General features: G+C 34.6%; 2 protein-coding genes and 1 long non-coding RNA gene across 25 annotated transcripts; 2 read left to right on the top strand and 1 right to left on the bottom strand.

Moving 5' to 3' along the window:
- Positions 1 to 1,580: 1,580 nt before the first annotated feature.
- On the bottom strand, positions 1,581 to 6,727 carry LOC118061774 (uncharacterized). 21 transcript variants are annotated; one of them, XR_012169826.1, is made up of 7 exons: positions 6,071 to 6,722; positions 5,852 to 5,884; positions 3,879 to 4,947; positions 3,129 to 3,246; positions 2,320 to 2,771; positions 1,956 to 2,087; positions 1,581 to 1,861 (listed from the first exon to the last, which is right to left on the bottom strand). It is a non-coding gene; the product is annotated as an uncharacterized lncRNA (long non-coding RNA). The 21 variants fall into 21 exon arrangements; XR_004689641.2 differs by having other exon boundaries at positions 3,879 to 4,387; positions 4,687 to 4,726; positions 4,811 to 6,716; XR_004689643.2 differs by having other exon boundaries at positions 3,879 to 4,203; positions 4,291 to 4,387; positions 4,687 to 6,714.
- A 742-nt stretch (positions 6,728 to 7,469) lies between these two features.
- Positions 7,470 to 10,136, top strand: LOC118061776 (MA3 DOMAIN-CONTAINING TRANSLATION REGULATORY FACTOR 2). Its single transcript, XM_035075338.1, has 3 exons — positions 7,470 to 7,713; positions 8,055 to 8,149; positions 8,301 to 10,136. Exons 1-3 carry the CDS (start codon positions 7,470 to 7,472, stop codon positions 10,134 to 10,136), a joined length of 2,175 nt encoding a protein of 724 aa, XP_034931229.1.
- A 3,523-nt stretch (positions 10,137 to 13,659) lies between these two features.
- LOC118061777 (2-dehydro-3-deoxyphosphooctonate aldolase) lies at positions 13,660 to 19,524 on the top strand. 3 transcript variants are annotated; one of them, XM_073409010.1, is made up of 14 exons: positions 13,660 to 13,796; positions 13,869 to 13,931; positions 14,037 to 14,134; positions 14,290 to 14,386; positions 14,946 to 15,011; positions 15,647 to 15,706; positions 15,838 to 15,912; positions 16,043 to 16,127; positions 16,764 to 16,822; positions 17,522 to 17,566; positions 17,892 to 17,990; positions 18,364 to 18,411; positions 18,555 to 18,602; positions 19,107 to 19,338. In XM_073409010.1, exons 2-14 carry the CDS (start codon positions 13,896 to 13,898, stop codon positions 19,161 to 19,163), a joined length of 873 nt encoding a protein of 290 aa, XP_073265111.1. In that variant the 5' UTR covers positions 13,660 to 13,796; positions 13,869 to 13,895; the 3' UTR covers positions 19,164 to 19,338. The 3 variants fall into 3 exon arrangements, with proteins under 3 accessions (XP_073265111.1, XP_073265110.1, XP_034931233.1); XM_073409009.1 differs by adding an exon at positions 19,503 to 19,524 and having other exon boundaries at positions 13,680 to 13,931; positions 19,107 to 19,211; XM_035075342.2 differs by having other exon boundaries at positions 13,681 to 13,931.
- The last annotated feature ends 1,339 nt before the right edge of the window (positions 19,525 to 20,863 follow it).

The following is a 20,863-nucleotide window of genomic DNA, read 5'->3' as shown; positions in this document are numbered from 1 at the left end:
ATTTATTTATCTATTTATGATTTATCCAAGCAACGAGCTGGGAGATGGCTTCTGTTTGTGTCTGTTGGACCCACTTGCACCTAAAAAAATTTGATCAAGTAATTTAACTTTTGGGTTTTTTGTTTTTTTTTTGTTTTTTAACATTTAAGACATAGTTTGTTTTTGCCTTTTAGATTTAAAAAAATATTTTAAAAAGTATTTTATATAAAAAAAACTAAATATATACTAATGGTAAATATTTGAGGGTTTTTTGCGAGGTGATAAATAAATATTTAATGGAATTTGTGGATTTAAGGGATGGTTGAAAATATAGTAATGATTATTTTTTAAAATGTTTTGAAAAATATTAAAATAATTTAAAAAATAATAATTTTAAGTAAAGAAAATTCAAAATTCAGTGAAATGGTGGTTGCATCATCACACAACTAAACAACCCCCAAGTCTACTTTGTGTAATCTGTAATGATTGTTAGGTATTGGTTAGGTTCGCAAGGCATTGCCTCCATGATTGCCCATGAAAAAAAAAAAAAAAGAAAAAAAAAAAAGCAGTTGTTTCCTTCTTCTCCAGCAAGATGTGGTCTCACATGAATCTTATATTTGAAATTTTGGATACATCGTTAAATTAGCCAGCAATCACATCATTCTATTTCCCTACAGAAAGCGGCTAGAAATGAAACATGTATCAATTAAAAGTCCATTTGGCTAGAAGGTAGAGATTGTATTTCTTTACAAACATACTGGCTCAATGTTTGATTAAATGAAAAAAATTGTTTGCTATACATGGGTCCCTCAATTTATTACGTTCTAGCCAAAGGAAAATAAAAAGCAATAAATTGCTGCTTTTTACATAGCAAGCTACTATTCATTAAACATTTTTTTTTTTTTTTTTGAAATAGTGGGGGTATGTACTGTTCAGTGAACATCCAATGTTCGCTGAACAGGTTTTTTTTTTTTTTTTACCAGTATAGTTAATTGATTTCACTCGCACTATTCATGTGAACAACAATTTTTTTTTGTTTTTTTTAAATTAGTTTAAGATGAATTAAATTTACTCGTAGTGTAATCTTAATTTTATTCTTGATAATATTTTATCTAATTTTGTAGTTCTTGTCGGATGAATTTTGTACGTAATAAAATTGTAGATAGTTTTTTTGTTAAAGTAATTTTTTTAAGTGTGATTTATTTTATGATGTAATAGCAATAGTTAAATCCATAAAATTTAAATTAAAAACCATCAATATTAATATATATTTTTTAAAATTATTTTATAATCTCAATTTCAAAAGAATTCTTAACCAAACACATTAAACTACTTTTTCTTTAACCTCAATTTTAACTACAGTTTTAACCAAACATCTATTTTTTCAAACTAACCTCAACTAAAAATACTTTTTATAAAACAACTTTTTTCAAACCACAACAATTACCACAATACCAAACATACTCTAAATTACCCTGGAAAATTAGATTCCATTGACCTCTCCCGTCTCTAGATGACAAGTTATCAAGCTCTTAACTTCAAGTTTTCCGACCGCTATTCAACCCTGTTTGGCGTCGCGGTGAAAATTGCTTCTCATTAAAAAAAAATATATATATATATATTTCTTCAACCTTGGTATGGAATAGTGAACATTTATTTTGATACTGGCCGACTTGTAAGTCTAGTTTTTATCGCATCCATCCTTTTTATAAAGAGAGAATTCAATAACATATAAAGACCACGCGCACACAATTCCATCTTTGAAGTAAGACTATGATGATATTTGAGGTGTGGTAGGAGGACTTGAGCTCAGTTGTTCTTGACATGAGAGGAACATGAGAGGCTTTTTATCTTATCACTCCATTACTCGAAGAGTCTTTATCTGAAAAGTCAGAAATGGCATCAGCAACGTAGACCAATAAAAGCAACAGCTAAAATGTTTCATTTAGAGCAGATGAAGAAAGAACTTTCTGCACCATTTGACAAAGGCAAACGACTCAACAGAGAGGCTCGTGAAAGATAGCGGCCCGGAGTTGGTAAAGCCGACATTCATTCTCCGAGTGACCATGCAGAGCTTGTCCAGCATCTATGCACAAACTCAGTAACACCTGACAAAAATGATTTCAAACATCGCAGTTAAATTAGCTACCAATTCAGCAAGCATTGAGGGAAAAGAGATGGAACTCCAGAGTACATGACTTGTCTAAACTACTGCTATGAGATACTAAATTCATGTATTGAGCTCCTTAGAGGTTGGAGGTAACAAGGCGGAGTTTGCTTAATCTCAGCTACTGAACATCTTGAAAATAGTATATTAATGGTCTTTCGAATTTCAAGTACCTGAAGAACATGCAAACTTGAGAGCTTCAAACTCACAGGAAGAAGAACCAATGGAATTTCTGGAGCCATGAGATAATGGGGTTTCCTTGGTGTCCTTCCAAGTGTCCAGTAATGCATCTATTAACTGTAAATTTTGTATTTAACATAAGTTGCTTTCATACTGAATTTGTTATTCATGAAGACATGGAAAACTATGCAATACAACAGCTGTTTGAAGCTATTCCAATCATGCATCCAGCGGACTTGTTAGCCGACCTTGTCTGGCTTTCAAAATCTCCAAAGTGAAAGGATGAAACTTGAGGAATTCTCTCAAAGTTGTAAACTGGAAAGTGAGAGGCAAATATTATCATCTGAATTGTCAATTCGCGAGGAAATTTTAGCTCAAACAGAGGATTCCTCATGCTTTACTGTATACCAACACATGCTGAATGTTGCTTCGAAATGGTCCCTGCCTGAAAATTATAGTAAAAAGCTATCATCTGTGATAGAATTGCTATGCATGGTGGGGATGTTATTTGTAAAGCAAAACAAGGAATTGAATACCACATGAGTGCACATGCATATATATGCATTTACTAGCACAAATCACAGTAGATTGTTCAGAGAAACTGCAAAGCAGTGCAAATGGTCCCCCTTGTGGTTGCCATCTTGTTCAGTTATAATATTCTAGTCATTTGTGGACATTCAGCTAAAGCAAATGTAAAGTAGTGCAAGCTGTTAAACCTGTCTACGCAGAAAATCATTTTTTGGATTAAAGGCATCAAATAAAGAACAAGAACCATGCAATTACAATGACAACTGATACTCACTTCAGGGGATTCAAGACCTTGGCCAATCATGAGAAGCACAGCAACCATGCAACAAACTTGGTGCAACAGGAAAGCACTGCCTTTGATTTTTATAGCACAAAGTTGATGCCCTTTAAACCTGCAAAAGAAATAGTAAGGTCTCAATTTGAATAACTGCCAGCAAAGCAGGTTCATAAAGGGATTTCAGTGAAGTGGTCAAAACAAATAAAGGAATTCCTGTTTCTTGTCATAAGTTGGAATCAAGCACGTTTATTCACATAGTTCTGATGCTTAGCTTCCTAATCATCCATCGAACACTCCCCATGACACTGGTGTCACCATGCAGCACCAAATATTTCATCCTGACTGAGAAATGAGAAGGTTCCATCAGGTAGCATACTGCGTGTCTATCCATTTGTATTTTTAGCTTATTGCTTGTTGCACCCTTTCTTTTACTATTCACAATTTTTGTAGAGAAGAAATGAATTGATAGACCCATCCCACCACTTAATCTTTTAAGCTAAAACCGAGAGATTGATGATGTTTTCTCCTGCACACTCCACCACAAATGCATCACGACCACTCAACTAACACAACCACCAAACTTCAGTGACATGACAACATTTCAGGAATGAAATGCTAGTTTATTCTTAAGGGATTTTACCTTGCTGGCTGCTGCAGCCAATGCAAACAAAGAGATAAAACATATGGGATACAAGAATCAACTAATTTTGATATCAAAATCAGACCAGATGATTTATAAATTCAGACCTCAAATCGCAAGGAGAGATCTCAAGATGTCACATGTCGCCTACAATTTTGCACATTCACTGCATCCGTCTTGCATAAGTTTCTGAAATCATGTTCCCCCATAAATTTCTTACCTGCACTCTCCATAACCAGGGGGAACATGAAAAATGGTGATAGAATTAATGTTGAGCACTTTTGCTGCATAGCAAGCAGCATAAAATTAGATGTGTTACATGTTAAGTCCAAAAAAGAAAAGAAAAAACTAACAATAGAAGAACTGCATGCCAAGAGATTCAAATTGTCACCCCAAAAGTGATATTTATATTCCCTGCTCAATCATCTGAACCTGCACTTCACAATAAGATGACTGATTATGCAAACACAGTGTAGTTAATAAGTTCTAAGTAAAGCTTTATTAAGCACATAGAAGGACCTTGCACCGAAGTCACTTGGAACAGGACACCAGCCCACAATTCGAGTGTCCTTTGGAAGGACTCCATTCAACATTCTCACATAACCAATTTCCCCTTCTAAGAAAAACAAAAAGGAATAGCAATAGCGTAAGTTAAAACAAGGAATACGAATTAATTTCACTATAAAAAATTTATCTTGGAATATTCTCCCATTCAGCTTGATAGGTGTGCAACTTGTAATCAAAGATGTAATGCCATGTATTCTATTCAGGATAAAATACTACAACTAAGAGGATATTCTTCCCGAAACCTCAAAAATTGTTACTAAAGGATATGATGGCATAAATATACTTAGTAATTAGAGGGAGGATTATAACAATAACAAAATAATTAAAAATAGAAGTTCCAAGTCTCACCTAAAAGGAGGGGCATCACAGGTAAATAAACCTCAGTGATCTATCCAATAACAAAATAATTAAAAATTGAAGTTCCAAGTTTCACAACAGAGTTCCAAGTTTCAACTAAAACGAGGGACATTACAAGTAAATAGAGCTCGGTGATCCATCCAAAAATATGAAACCTGGCCGACCATCTTGTTCTTCTGGAAAAGTCTCCCATGAATGTTTGTTTTGTGCATCAACATCCTTGAGTTTGGATCGTAAATACAGTGCAATCACCTGCATCAAACATCAGCCATTTTCTCAGTTTTAAAAATGTAAAGGATGAAGATGCTTAAAAAACTGTCGCCTATATACTACTATGTGGACCATCAACCACGGAAATAATGGGAGGTGCCTCTTCACAGTTGATTTTCTTTTTGTTGATCCATTTGGATTTCCTTTAAATTTTTCCTTCTTTGCATCGGGGGAGGGATGAGGGGAGTTGAAAATGGAGGAAGAAGGACATATATGCTAAGATGAGGAACTATGGAAAACGAAATGTTTTACGATGAACGATTAAAAAAAAAAAAAACAGATAAAAGAGGAGTATTAGCATGACTTGTTCATTTTGGATGGCTATTCTCATAAGTAGGTGCTTATCCAGATCAGAGGGAAGATATATGAACAATTTCCATTTCAACCTGACTGATTCTCAAGGCAGGGCACAAACAACTGGCCCATCGGAGCTGATGGAAGACTTGCGAGGAAGAGAAGACATCATTCCAGTAAGCCGAGGCCAACTTTCTGATAACAATTTACAAGCATTTGTGTTGTTTAAAAAGATTTAGGATTCTTCTCATACCTTTTGTCCACCATCATTGCAGGTTGGACACCACATAAGACTATTCCATTGAATTTCAACTTTTATAATACTAGAAACATAAATTCATGGTATTAATCACGCAACTTTAACAATAAAGTTGTTAAGCAACACAAAAGAAGTATGAGGTCGAGAGATGATGGCCCAAGCCCCCAACCCCCACCTTTTTTTTTTCCATTTTGAAGTTTCCAAAATACACACACACACAGAGAGTTCACGTGGATACCGTGTAAATAAATGAATAGTAAGTTCAAATGCTATAGAAAATGTTTTCAGTTAACTCCACGGCTACTACGACCGATGGGATTGGACGCGACGCACCTTTCTGCACATCAGCACAAGAATTGCAATCTCCTTGAGTTATGGAGATTACAAAAGTTCTTGAATGTAAGTAGCTCAAAACGAAATAGTGACAAAGATTATCAACAGGGACAATCTATTTGAACACAAATATCTGGACGAGCATGGAGATTCAATCAACCCAGAACTATCAAGTTGGTATTTTAAGGAAAAATAAAAAAAATTGGGTAAGCAACCTACTTGCCCAACAGCAGAAACTCCCTTGTCTGTTCTACCACATCTCGAATACTGTATCTCCTTCTTATCACCAACTAAAAGTCTTGTTTTTTCAACAAAATTACTTCACATTTGTCTTTTTGTTAGATTTGACAATAAAGCAACATCTTTCTCTGTGAAATAGTGCTAGTTTTTAAACAAGTGTGCAGCAGACCATCTCTCAGCCTCGAGCCAAACATCAAAAAATGAAAAAGGTCCTCCCCAAGGAGACTGATCTTTTGTTACTCTATTGAACCATAAAATCCAGTCCAATGACCTAAAATCAGAGAAATGCCACGCCTCAACTGTTGGATTCGTTTCTGCCTCTGAAGCAAAACCATAAAATCTGGAACATTGCAATCAAGGTTAAAAAGCTCTTCATTCTTCCACCATCACTCTAAACAGTGTATGATGCCAACGAAAAAAAGAAGAAGAAGAAGAAGAAAGAAAGAAACATATAGCTGCTTGTTGTTAAGAAAGAAAGAATCATAATATTTTGATTCTATCTTGAAGATAAGTTAATTGTGATTTGAAATAGACGACTTCTTCTTCTGGTTCTTCAGACATGCTTCAGCTTGTTCACTCTGTCCTCGCCCTACTCTGCACCACAACGCCACTACGACTGCCCTTATAGTCTGAGGATTTGCTTTTCTTGCTTATAATTTATAACGATTTTGGAGAAAACCTTTTCAAGTTTTCTGTTGGGCTAATGAGGGCCCGAGTATTATAAATTTTCTGAAATTCCCTAATCTTCGTGGGCCGGGAAGCTTTTCTCTTGGACTTTTAGATAGAGGCCCAGCTTGATATTTACCGGGGATTGAAACATCGTCAACGGCAGTTACTAAACCATCGAGTTTCCCGGGTTTTTTCCATTTCAAAGGGCAGTTAAACGGGGAGGAGAATGGATCCGTGTTGAATGGATCATAACGGAAACGGAATTCTATTTTTAACAAACAAACTACTGCTTGCTGCCTTTTATCACTCGTCATGATCAAAGCCTAAATTTTTTTATGCATTTTAATTCCAAGGCTGTTTTGCCATCAGGTATGTGACTCTTTGATAGCTTTCGGTAATAAAAAATACTTGTTAATTGTTCTTGATTTTTATGGTTTTGTTAATAGTATTTGATGCTGGGATTCTTAATTTTCTTCACTGAAGGTTAGTTTTTGCAGGACTGGATTGATTGATTGGATCTTAAGATTTATTAAGCGTTCATCACAAGGGAAGAAGTGTAATTCATTGTGGAGAAACGTAGGATCACCGAATTGTGATTTCGGCAGCCGGATCAGTTGCGGTTAGTTTAAGTAGAGTGATGGTTTATGAATTTGTCTCTTGGAATCAGTGATAATCATCAGATTGTGGAGTTGTAGGGAATTTTGGTGGGATGGAATATAGTGATGGTTTCGTGTCAAAAGAGCATCGTGAGCTTGCACGATCTGCTTCAGAGAGTGCAGATCCATTGTCTGCATCTCCATTGCAGATCTCAATTCATACAAAGTCTGCAAATTCTCCAAATTCTCCAAGGTCACCAAACCGAACTGGCTCGAGCAGGGGAAGTCCTAGCAAGGGAAGTCCTGGCAAGTGTGAAAGGCTCTCACATTCTCCAAAAGACGGGCGTCCTAAAAAAGGTACGGCGATGCGCTTTCAAATACTTGTTAGTAAAAGATGGTCGATGATTTCATGAAGTTACAGTTTGATTTAATAGACGTGAATTTTGCAGATATGGTGCTAGGAAATTAATGAATAGAAGGTTGTGTTTTGCCTTGAGTTTATGGAATTTCCCATGTGGCTGTTTGAGACATTTTTCTTGGTTTATAGGCTTTATCCTGACATGCATTCTCTTCCTGTCTTCTAGATATGGAAACTCTCATCTTTTTGTTTTTATTTTATTTGGATTTAGTGAATTATTTGTTAACATAAAGGGTAGCTTTAAACTGATTCCTTCGATAAGTATATTTTCTTGTGGCAGGTGGTTCAGGGGGTAAAGGAACATGGGGAGGGCTTCTTGACGTCGATGATAGTCATTCTCTCGATCCAAATGACCCAAACTTTGAAAGCAGTGAGGTGTTTAATTAATAAATCTCACGTTTCTGTGTTCCATCCTTGGATTTTACTTCTAGAATTAGCTTTGCAGCATCCATAAAGATGCATAGCATTGGAAGGTTGTTCTTTTGCTGCAAGTAACAAAAATTGTAGACCATGTCCACTGTTGCAGGAATGCGATCATACAACTGTGAGAAAATCGACAACGGATTTTCTGGAGTTCAAAAGGAATGTTACAATTATAGTGGAGGAATATTTTGCAACTGATGATATTGTCTCAACTGCCAACGAATTGAGAGAACTTGAAATGTCTGGCTACCACTATTATTTTGTGAAGAAACTTGTCTCTATGGCCATGGACAGGGACGATAAAGAGAAGGAAATGGCTGCTGTTCTTTTGTCTGCTCTTTATGCTGACATCATCGACCCCCCACAAGTTTACAGAGGCTTTTGTAAATTGGTGGAATCTGCAGATGACTTAATTGTAGACATACCTGACACCGTAGATGTTCTTGCACTGTTCATAGCAAGAGCTGTGGTTGATGACATGCTCCCACCTGCTTTTTTGAAAAAACAGATGGCGTCTCTACCTGAAGATTCTAAGGGGATTGAAGTGCTAAAAAGAGCTGAAAAGGGCTATCTATCAGCCCCTCATCATGCAGAAATTATTGAGCGGCGATGGGGAGGTGGTATGAAAAAAACAGTCGAGGATGTGAAGGCTAAGATTGACAATTTACTGCAAGAGTATGCTGTGAGTGGCGACAAGAAAGAGGCTTGCAGATGCATCAAGGATTTGAAAGTTCCATTCTTTCACCATGAAATAGTTAAAAGGGCGCTTATAATGGCAATGGAGAGGAAGCAAGCTGAAGGCCGGCTTCTAGATTTGTTGAAGGAAGCCTCTGAAGAAGGTTTGATTAATTCAAGCCAAACATCTAAAGGATTTGGCAGGATGATTGATTCTGTAGATGACTTATCACTAGACATCCCAAATGCACCCAGGATTTTACAGTCCTTGATATCTAAAGCTGCATCAGAGGGCTGGCTGTGTGCTTCATCTTTGAAGTCGCTTGTACCAACACCAGTGAAAGGATCTTTGCAAGATGATTCAGCCAAGATTTTCAAGCTGAAAGCTCAATCCATTATTCAAGAATATTTCTTATCTGGTGATATTTCAGAGGTCGGTAGCTGTCTCGGATCAGAGAACGATGCTTATTCGGCGGAACTAAATTCCATCTTCATTAAAAGACTGATAACTCTGGCAATGGATCGAAAAAATAGGGAGAAGGAAATGGCTTCCGTTTTGCTTTCATCTTTGTGTTTCCCATCAGATGATGTCGTGAACGGGTTTATTATGTTGATAGAATCTGCAGATGACACTGCTCTCGACAATCCAGTGGTTGTTGAGGATCTTGCAATGTTTCTGGCAAGAGCAGTGGTGGATGAAGTGTTGGCGCCACGACAGTTGGAGGAAATTGGAACCCAGTTCTCGGGGCCAGAGTCAATTGGGAGGAAAGTCCTTCAAATGGCAAAATCATCGTTAAAGGCACGACTTTCCGGGGAGCGGATCTTAAGGTGCTGGGGTGGTGGGGGAACCGGCAGTCCTGGATGGGACATCGAAGATGTCAAGGACAAAGTTGGAAGGCTGCTGGAGGAGTTTGAATCTGGAGGAGATATCGGGGAGGCTTGTCGCTGCATAAAGGAATTAAGCATGCCATTTTTCCACCATGAGGTTGTCAAGAAAGCATTAGTGGCGATAATTGAGAAAAAGAATGAAAGGTTGTGGCGCTTACTTGATCAATGCTTTAGTTCAGGTCTCATAACCACATATCAGATGATGAAGGGTTTCGGGAGGGTTGCAGATTCTCTGGATGACCTGGCTCTGGATGTGCCTGATGCTGAGAAACAATTCACACATTATGTCGAGAGAGCTACGCTTGCAGGGTGGTTAGATTCTTCCTTCTGTTTAAACAAATCAGGACCTTCCAAAGAGAATGGTGCCTGTCTATGATAACAGGTAGGCAATCTAATCTAAACAGCTTCTTGAAACATGCCCTACAGCTCAAGTTCTAGCCAGAGTTTTCCATAGACATTACAGGTTTAACGTGAAATTATATGTTATATGATACCTCTCTTACAGGAAAACCATTGCGTTATATCCTGCACTGCACATGTTTTGATGTTCATGAAATTCTGCTGTGCAGGTTGTGTTCTTGGTCTTGTTATTTTTTCTTCTCGACTCTCCGATCAAACTAATGAAGAGAACCTGACAGTCTGACAGGTTTCTTTGGTTGCTGTCGCCTGTTCTTGAATTCACTTTCCATTGAACTGTTCAGGAAACTGCTGGCTCGCCTCTCGCATAAAAAATGCAGCTCTAGGAGGATTTCATGAGCTGAAGCAGGAGATAATTTGATCCTAATCGAATGTTGGCAATTTCACACCTGAGAAAAGGGAAATAATACTCAGCTGTGATTCCTTTCTTTTCTTTTGTAGCACTAATAATCTGTTCCTTGGCTGTTGTATTAATTACACATGGCTAGTAACAATTTGTTTTGAATAACTTGAAACAAGATTATAATATTTAGTTTGCTTCCTTGATCAATTATCCCTTCTATAATTTGTAAGTCTGATTCAAATGACAAAAATATTTTCCTTTTTCTTGTGATGGCTATCTGAGAGTGCATTAAACAAAATTCTTCTCATTGGAGTCAAGGCCGAACAAGTTCACCAAATCGCTTGGGACGCACCTAAACCCAATATTGTTTCTTGTATAAGTACCGGGTAAATCTAGTTAAAGTGTGATTGCGGTTATTTTTTAAAGTGTTTTTTAATTAAAATTATATCAAAATAATTTTTTTTTATTTTTAAAAAATTATTTTTGATATAGCATATTAAAATGATTTAAAAACATCAAAAATATATTAATTTTTAAAAAAAAATTCAACTTCTTTTAAAAGTATTTTTAAAATGCAAATACAAATAATATTTACTAAAAGAATTTTCTATAAAGAACTTGATTTTGTTAGTAAGCATGGAGTCACCTCATCAACTCATGGGACCAATTATCAATCATAATCACTCCAGTAGGCTAAGATCGCAGTGTTTCTTCTTCCTTTTACTTTTACTGATTAAGTTTTTTAAACATAAATATTTAAAAGAATAAGAGGGCAAAAAATAGTGCATTAAAAAAATTCCTAGCTGATTAAGCAAGGCCCAAATGCCCTCACCAAGACCAAATAGCCTTATTAAGCTATTCAGTCCATGCCCAGGCCTAAAATTGCCCGCCATATATTTTTTTAACTTGACCCAATACCACTAACTTCCAAGAGAAAGCACCTCAAGGTATAATTGCGACCTCTAATAAAATCAGTGTAGTAATGCACTCTTCTCGGTTGGCTAATAAATTGTTAATGTGGCACCACTATTTCTCACTAATGGCAACCACTTGCCCACATATTTATTTAAAAAGCAATTATTTTCCTCTTCAATCACTCATGATCACTGACATTTTCACTAATGTTACAATGAGGTATAATAATTAATAACTTATTTTTTTTAGTTACTCTTTGTTATTACCCTACTCTCTATGAGGTAAGCTAATATGATTAAGATGTATAAATATATTAGGTTATCAGGTAAATAAAAAAAATTAAACATTTAACTTTTACTGGTATATTCCATACATAACATTATTATGAGAAGGCTATATAAGCCATACAACTCAAGGTTGTTAAAAATGTTTTTTTGACACGACATAGAGCATACAATATAAATTTGAATAGTAAACTCGCAAGTAAAATATTTTAACTAAAAATTATAAAATCACAAGTAAAATATTTTAACTAATTGCGAGATCCAGTCAACTGGTCAAGTAGTAAATAATAATATAACACAAATAAAATAAAAGTGAAATAAATAATACAAATGTTCAAACACCTTAAAATACATTATTCAAATAAAAATTCATACATGTCTATAGAATTTCATTATAGATATATAACTACAAAATAAAAATAAGAATATTTATCATCAACATTAAATTAAATAATATAAAAGTAAAATAAACATTATATATCAAAATCAACTGATAATAGTAAATAAATAATTAGTAAGATATATAATCAAAGATTAAGGCGGACATTGTTGATAACAAGCAGCCTTAAAGAGAAACAAGCTGGAATCAACTAACTTGCGTTTTTTCTTCCCATGCATCAGTGCATCAAGGATTTTTGAGGTGTAATATGAGAATAACGGTTTAGAGTGTGTTTGACAGTGTGGTAGTGATTGCTTTTCAAATAATTTTTTCGTGCCAAAATGAATGCCAATGATTTTTTTTATTTTTTAAAAATTATTTTTGACATCAGCACGTTAAAACGATCCAAAACATACAAACCGTATTAAATTTTAGTAAAAAAAATTTTAAATTTTATGGAAACGCGGTTTTCAACCGCATTTCCAAACAGTTTCTTAGTATATGATTAGCCCTATGTTAACTATGGTTATGGTCTTTGTAAATAGAGACCTTTTTTTTTTTAATAGGAGTTATGTTATGTAATGTGATGTGCAAGGCTAGAGTCCACAAGTAGTAAACATTATATGTCAAATGGGGAGTGGGCAGGGAGAACTGGAAAGTGGGAAACTCGTGGGAAAGGGTAGTGTTGAGTCAGCACAGGAATTGAGCAACTCTTTTAAATTTCATGTGAAATCGTGAATATTGGTACATATTTACTGTTTTTTACGAGTTCGCTTGATTTTATACGAGTTTGACTGATTTTATTGGTTTTCAAGTTTTAACCCTGATTTTACATGTTTTATATGTTTTGAAAACCATGACACAACCATTTCTATCCCCTCTTCTCTGCTCCTCTATATATATTTTTTTCAACTCCTTACATGAATCTCATACTTTACATACTTCTCACCTCTTATATTTATTGATTTAAGTATCAAACGGTCCTTTATTTTAATAAAAATTTTATTTTTACAAGTAAACATAGAGCCATCAAACCAATTCACGATACAAGTTTTAATCACATTCACTCTACTAGCTCACAATCGCATCCATAGAAAGCCTAATCTAATATGAAGTTTACATAACTTCATCGCTATCTGTATAGTTAGCATTACAATATGGTCTGATTTTCTAGCGTTACAGTATGGGTAGAAGTCATTTGTTATCATAATCTTTGAATTTTTTTAAGTTGGAAGTAGCTGGTATCTAGGATGATAAAAAAGATTATTGTCAACATGTGAGCACTATATAAGTAAGATAAACGGTTATTACATGTTTTTAAAGGAGGGTGTTAAATTAATAGGTATATATATTTTTTTAAAAAATATATAAAATGATTTTGTTAAAAAAAAAAAATGAAGCTCTTTTGTGTTGACTTTGGCCATGGGCTGGTTCATGGGACTAGTTGAGTCTTATAATTATATTTTAAACTTAGTTTTCATTTGGGCCGGACCACTCTGAACATTTATTCAGACTTACTGGCAACTATTGGGCCTGAAACGCACATCTTATTTGCGTTTGAAACCCAACTCGCGTCTGCACCCCAACACCCACTGACTCTCTGACTCGCTAAAGCGAGACACAGTGAGTGAATGTTTCACCGTGTCCCTGTGCTGTAATTCTGAGAGTGGATTTCTGTCAGCTCTATCGTAGATCTACGTAAGGCGAGATCTCTCTTGTTTTGCTTTGTTAAAATCCGAAAACGCAACTGCATAACATAAAGTTTTGCAGCTGAGCTTCTTGGTTTAAGTAGAGAAGATGGATTCCTCAACTGCTTTGTTTGACCAGCTTAAGGTAAGGTTTTAGGTCTTGAATCAGTTATCATTTTGTTTGGTCTCTGCATTGGTATGAATCGTCTTTTGTGTATAATTTGGCGATTGGATTGGATTTGAAATGCAGGTAGCAGAACCATTTTTCTTGTTAGCGGGACCCAATGTGATTGAATCTGAAGAACACATTCTTAGAATGGCCAACCATCTCAAGACTATCTCCACCAAGTACGTTTCTTATGCTTCTGTCAATGCGTTTAATTTTGAAAAAAATGATGTTTTTGTGGCAAGGTGACTGGAAAAATGGATTGCTTTTATTATAATTGGAAGGAAGCAGGCTGAAGGGAATGGTGTTTGTGATTTATTTTTGTTTTGTCTTGTAGAGTTGGGTTGCCACTGGTTTTTAAATCAAGCTTTGATAAAGCTAACAGGACATCCTCAAAATCATTTAGAGGTCCAGGAATGAGCGAAGGCTTGAAGGTATCAGTTCATGATTTACGACAATGGATAATGCGAAATATTGGAATAAGACATAGGCGTAAAGTTCATACTTTTTATGCTAGTAATTCATAACTGTTAAAACAAGACAAACAGCAATTATGAAATACAAGTAATTAAGCTCACACATTCACGGGTTGGGACTAAGTTAAATGTTCATAAAGTGCAGACATTGAGTTAGAATTCAGAATAGGATAATGTTGGCGTGCTTTCCTTATATCGATCACAGTGATTTGCATAATGATCTTGGTATTACAGTCTTTGCCAATATTATTGGCCATGACCACTCAAATTGGATGTTGGATGAATATATGTTGGCATCAAGCAATGTACAGCTATATACATTTTTTTGTGGTTATTCAGTGATTACTTCCAATATTGATAATGCATGCACAAAAATCTCTTAGCAGGTTTGTAGTCACTTCTACTAGATTTACTTGTTGGTGTCATGTTATGAGTAGATTGTCAAGATGCTTAATAATTTTAGGAAATTTCACATACTGATAACTGATTAATATCCTCTCTCTTGTATTTGGTGTAGATCCTTGAGAAGGTTAAAATAGCATATGACATCCCCATTGTTACTGATGTGCATGAAACAATTCAGGTAGGCAACCATCCTATTCTTTTATGGTTGACTTCTTCCCATTAATTTCATCATATTATATGATCTAATATGCTGAACAAATGTCTATTTCATGGCTCTTCTAGAGTTTCAGTTCCATTAGGTGGAGCATTACTTCTTAATGGTGTTGAGAATGAGAAATGAAAGATGATGCACTCAGCATGGTCTAACCTGAACTAAGTTTTAGTTCTATGCTATTCACAACTTCTTATAAATAAAAGTTGATGTATTATTGTGTCATGAGATGATAATGAGTATGTATCGTTGTATTGGTCTTTTATAACTTCCAAGTCTTTTTAATTAGTGACCAAAATGGTAGAATTCTGAAAAAAAAAAAAAGAAGAAGAAGAGAGAGGATGAAATTGCTGTTTTGACAAACCTTATGGAGTGTCTGTCGATTGTTTTTTTCCCTTGGCATATTTGTTAAAGAATTTGCATTAGCCTGATTTCTTGAATTATGTAAACTCTTACATCCTATTTTATGTCTTTTCTATTTATAGTCCTTCGTTTCTGTTCAAATATGTACCTTTTTCTTTAGTGCCAACTTGCTACCAGTATGAAGTAGTAAGATTGCTCCAAAGTGTCACAAACAATTGTAACCTTTTCTATTTGGCCAGTGTGAACCAGTTGGCAAAGTTGCAGATATCATTCAGATTCCAGCTTTTTTATGTCGTCAGGTTAAGTTGCTACCTTATATCTTTTAGCCTGATTTTTCCACGATGAGTTCATTTTGAGTTTGAAAGATGCACCTTTTCCCTTTCATTGTTTTTTTCAATGCAGTTATCTCATTTTTTAGATTTTATAACAGACAGATCTTCTAGTTGCAGCTGCCAAGACTGGAAAAATTATCAATATTAAGAAAGGCCAATTCTGTGCTCCTTCTGTGAGTTCTCTCTTTTCCATGAAAAAAGTATTCATATTGACATGCTTGGACTTCAAGCTTTTGAAATATAGGTATGCCTCTGTCTAGTGTTGTTTCTCTAATTAATGATCATAGAATTAAAAACATGCAGGTCATGTCAAATTCTGCTGAGAAGGTAAGATTGGCTGGAAATCCAAATGTCATGGTTTGCGAGAGGGGAACCATGTTTGGCTATAGTAAGTTTGCCCAGTTTTTGTCTCAAATGATGCATGCCATATGTTTTTAAAAGGTGTTGTTTGTTTCTTACTATCTTTCAACAGTGTAAAGGGGGTTTAATTGGGGGATTCTTGAAGTTCTGTAGCTTTCTATTTGAAACGAATATGAGAAGCCATGTTTTTTGTTTCTTTTTATCTTTCAACGTGTAAAAGGGGATCAATTAGGGGATTCTTGAAGTTCGGAAAATTTCTATCTGCAATTAATTTAAAAACTGTTTAAATTGGCATACCAGTGATGCAGGACAGCCTGGATAATTAAAATTTATGTGCTGTCTTGCAAAGATAGAATGGTAGGAAATCAATAAGGTTTGGGGAATTAAGGTTTCAGAATAGAATTAGAAATTATGAGGATTTATTATTAGGAATAACATGTAGAAAGAGAGAAAGAAATGGAGAAAGTGGAACGAAACACTTATTAAGAGAAATTTGATTTTTTGTTTTTGAATTATTTGCATGGAAGTAAAATGAACTAAATTTTTGTGAACTACACAATTTAGGAGTTTGGTTTAAACATATTTGGAATTTGAAGCCTTTGATGAGTAACGGCATATTTGTTATCCAGTTTGATTTGATCCTATGTTTGGGCTTGGCTTGTAGGTGATTTGATTGTTGATCCACGTAATTTGGAATGGATGAGGGAAGCTAATTGTCCTGTTGTATGTCAAATACTCTTCTTTATTGTTTCATACCATTTGATGCTCATTAAGCCCCTTTATATTGAAGAAAAATTCAATTAAGATAGAAAGTATGTAGCGTATACAAAGAGTATCAAGTCCGAAGGTGAATGGTATTTTACATTTATAAGACCACCTAATAGCAGATATTCTCCTGATTCTCCCCCTCCACATAAATCTCCAAAACTTGGACCATTTCATTTTTCACGCCTTGAATTTCTTGTCTATGAGATAAGGAGAGGTCTCATTTTTTATTGGGATTCTAATTTTCTTTGCAAGAGGACAGAATCCTTTGGCTTTCTTAGAACTTGATCCTGATCTTGAAGTGGATGAGATGAAGGCAAGAGCATATATGGATAATTGTCCCATTCATTAGCTTGAATTTAATCTTCCATTAAAAGGAGAAAAGTTTTAAATGTTTCATTAAACTTCAATTCCAATTTTTTATTTTATGGCATTGGCTTGCACAACTTTTGCTCTTTTAGTTTAGAAATCTCAAACTTTTATCTTTGATCAAACATGTCATGTTTAGAGTGATTATAGAAATTATCTATAGCCGCTTACAGTATTAATCCACTTCAGATAGTTCTTTTGGGTTATTCTACTGATGTGCTTCTTATATTTCAATTTACATGCTATAATCTGGAAGACTTAACCACTGGTTTAAGTGTTTCAAAACAGGTAGCTGACATCACACATTCACTACAACAGCCTGCTGGGAGAAAGGTGTGGATTGTCTTGCATTTTCCGTTGTACAACTAGATGATGGAACATAGATTCAGTCTTGGTAAATGTTAGCAGACCAGTATTAGTGTGTTTTACATGATTTCCCTGATAAACTTTAAGAATGTGGGAAACCACTCTGTTAATAATTTTGGCCTTTGGTGTCTTATATGGAGTCTTTGATGCTATGGTTTTGTGTTGTCCTTCCTTCTGGTCGCCATATTTCCCTGGTATTCATTGTTATGTAAAGTTTAATGTGTTGCTATGTACATCTACTTTTTGTATTTTTGCCTTCATATGAAATCGTTAAAGTATGCTCTATCTACAGTTGGATGGTGGAGGTGTTGCTAGTGGAGGTCTTCGTGAATTGATACCATGCATTGCAAGAACAGCAGTGGCTGTTGGAGTGGATGGAATTTTCATGGAGGTATGATGATCTGTTGAAAATGATCAATTTATTATTTGAACGTCTCAGGATTATATATAAACCATATAATTTTAGGACTAAAATGAAGACTTTGTCAAACTTTGTTGTGGTTCCATCCCTGTTTGTGGAGACTCCGAAGTTCATCATCAGGATGAATTTAAGTGAAGTGGTCTGTCTGTTTCTACCATTTCATTAATGTCTAGTTTTTCTAAATGAATTTTTTTTATTATTTTGTGAATCTTTTGCTTTGCTTCTGAGTTTGCGATGTTATGATTTCTTGACAAGCCCAGAGACTTCTAGTAGTTGTGTCAGTTTTTTTTATCTTTGATCATATTTATATATAGGCTTCTCAAAGCTTCTTTGTGGTGCTTAGGTGCATGATGATCCTCTGAATGCCCCGGTGGATGGTCCAACTCAGTGGGTGAGTTTTACATTGGCCTTGTTTGTGAAATGTCCTTGGTGTTTTTCATTAGATTATACATATAGATATTTGTTTAAACAAATGCCAGTTTCTTTTAATTTGGGCTGTATAATTATCTATCTTTTGCTTTTTGATGAAATTAGCCTCTACGCCATTTAGAGGAGCTGCTAGAAGAGCTTGTGGCAATAGCTGTAAGTATTATCTCCATCTTTTATCAGCACATACACTTCTTCTAAAGCTTATACACCGTCAGACACTCTTCTTTGTTCATCTCCAATTCGTGAGATTAGAGAGAATACACCCAAATGTCAGATTGGGGCTCTTGATTGGGGGTCTCAATTTCATAGAACCCCACTAATTTCTGTAATTTTACCTTCTCACCACTTCTTAGTATCTCTATCATTATGTACCAATCTCTCTTAGCTCACTGTTTCAACCCTTTGGCATTCATTTTGCACTTTTTCAATTTTTTAACCCAGGCTGACTTGTTAACAGCCTGTTAGTTTGAATAATCTCACTCGCTGCCTCCTCTTTGCCAGTCCCCTTCTACAATCTCAAGCCAACGTTTCTAGAAAAGCCCCCAGTTCCAGTAATAAATTTGATTGCTAGTGGTTGTCGTATATATGATGCAGCATGGACAACATCATTTCCATTCCATTATTGACCTGGATTTTTATTTTTCTTGTATACCACAGAAGGCAAGCAAGGGGAAGAAACCGATGAACATTGATCTCACACCATTTCACGAATAGGAAATTGATCGCCTCTCTCAAAGATTACCAAGGAGAAATTATTTGATTGTAAGATTGCTTTTCATTTTTGAATTCTTAATTCTTAAGACACTTGAATTTGCATCCAGTCTATTCATGCATTCTTAGACATTGTTTCTCAATTTTTAAGATTCTTTGTCTTCATTCATATTGCAAACCTCCTCTCGTCATATCAGATAGAAAACTTTTCATGTTATTTGATGGCTGTAAACTGTGAATAAAGTATGGTTCTTTCTAGAGAGTTATTAGTGGTGATGCAAGAAATTTCATCCAGTATACATGGATTCTTATAATTTATGATTGGTTTTCGCTTATTTGAAGTGGGGTTGCCTGTTGCGGCAAGGAATGAAGCTTTTGGTGACCCTGTAAATCCAGATGATGATGAACTTACGTGTATTTTACCATTTTACTTGAACGAAAAAAAAAAATTGAGATAAATATTTGGAAACTTCTTGCAAAATAGAAGACATTTGACACTCAAACCCCTTCCATTCACCAACATGTAAGATGAGTCCTTTTTCATATTGGATTCAACACAATGTCTCGTATATAAACAGTCAGCCCTCGTCGTAGAAGCCTACTTGAATTTTTATCTGTTAAGATTTGTTATTTGTTTTTTTTTTAATTATTTTTTTTATTTAATATAATTTATGAAATTAAAATATTTTTTTAATTTTATCCTTTTTTAACTTTTTTATCTGTTAGATTTTATCCTTATTTTTTTAACAAACTTGAAGAAAATAAATTATTATTATTGCTTTTTTTCATGATGTAACTGAATAGTAAAATTGTTTTTTAAACTTAAAAAATAATTAGTTTTTAAAAATTTATTTTTCATGAAAAATATTTTTCAAAAAAAAAAATAGAGTTATTTGTCAGGAAATAAACGGCCTTGTAATGAATACTTGATGGATTTGGATCAAGATGAGATTTGCGTGATGTTGTCTAGGTAGAAAGCCAATTGTGCATGATGGATGGTTTATTTTTGTTAATGAGTCATGTACTCGAGCTGTCAATCAAGTGACAAAAACGCCCTCAAGCCTAGGCCCTGCAAGGATGTCGACTTGTTCGACGTAATTTGCTAATTTAGGCATTTTAGGGATATATTTCTTTCAAGTACATATCTTTTGTGAAAAAAAATAATCCTAGAAGATATTGAAGACTTCAATTGCAAATGCTACAAATTTGTTGAAAAAAAAAGAAGTAAATATTACCTTTTCTTTCAAAAACAAAATTGGCGAATTATGCATTGATTAGAGATTTCCAATACAAAATTTAAAATAGTTATCTTGATGTGACAATAATGAGCCTTTTTAAAATCTTAATATTTTTACATTTTGCATGTAGATTTTTTTTTTTTTTTTTTTATCATGTACCTATCATTATTATCATCAAAGTTTATTAAAAGCATCTATTAAAAGCATTTTTTAGTTGCTTTGATGGGGTGTAATCGTTGGTTGTAACTCATTAATAAACGGATTTTGAAGTGTTTGAAAATATGATAATAGTTGTTTTTTAAAGTGTTTTTTGTATGAAAATGCATCAAAATAATAATTTTTATATATTTTTTTAAATTACTTTTGATATTAGTACATCAAAAACAATTAAATTAAAAAAAAATATTAATATTCTTAAAAACATTGTGTGAAAAGCAATTTCAATTAAAAGTTTCATGGTAGGCA

This window comes from Populus alba, chromosome 5 (genome assembly GCF_005239225.2).
Source record: "Populus alba chromosome 5, ASM523922v2, whole genome shotgun sequence".
Classification (NCBI taxonomy): domain Eukaryota; kingdom Viridiplantae; phylum Streptophyta; class Magnoliopsida; order Malpighiales; family Salicaceae; genus Populus; species Populus alba.
This window is presented reverse-complemented; position numbering and strand designations above follow the sequence as displayed.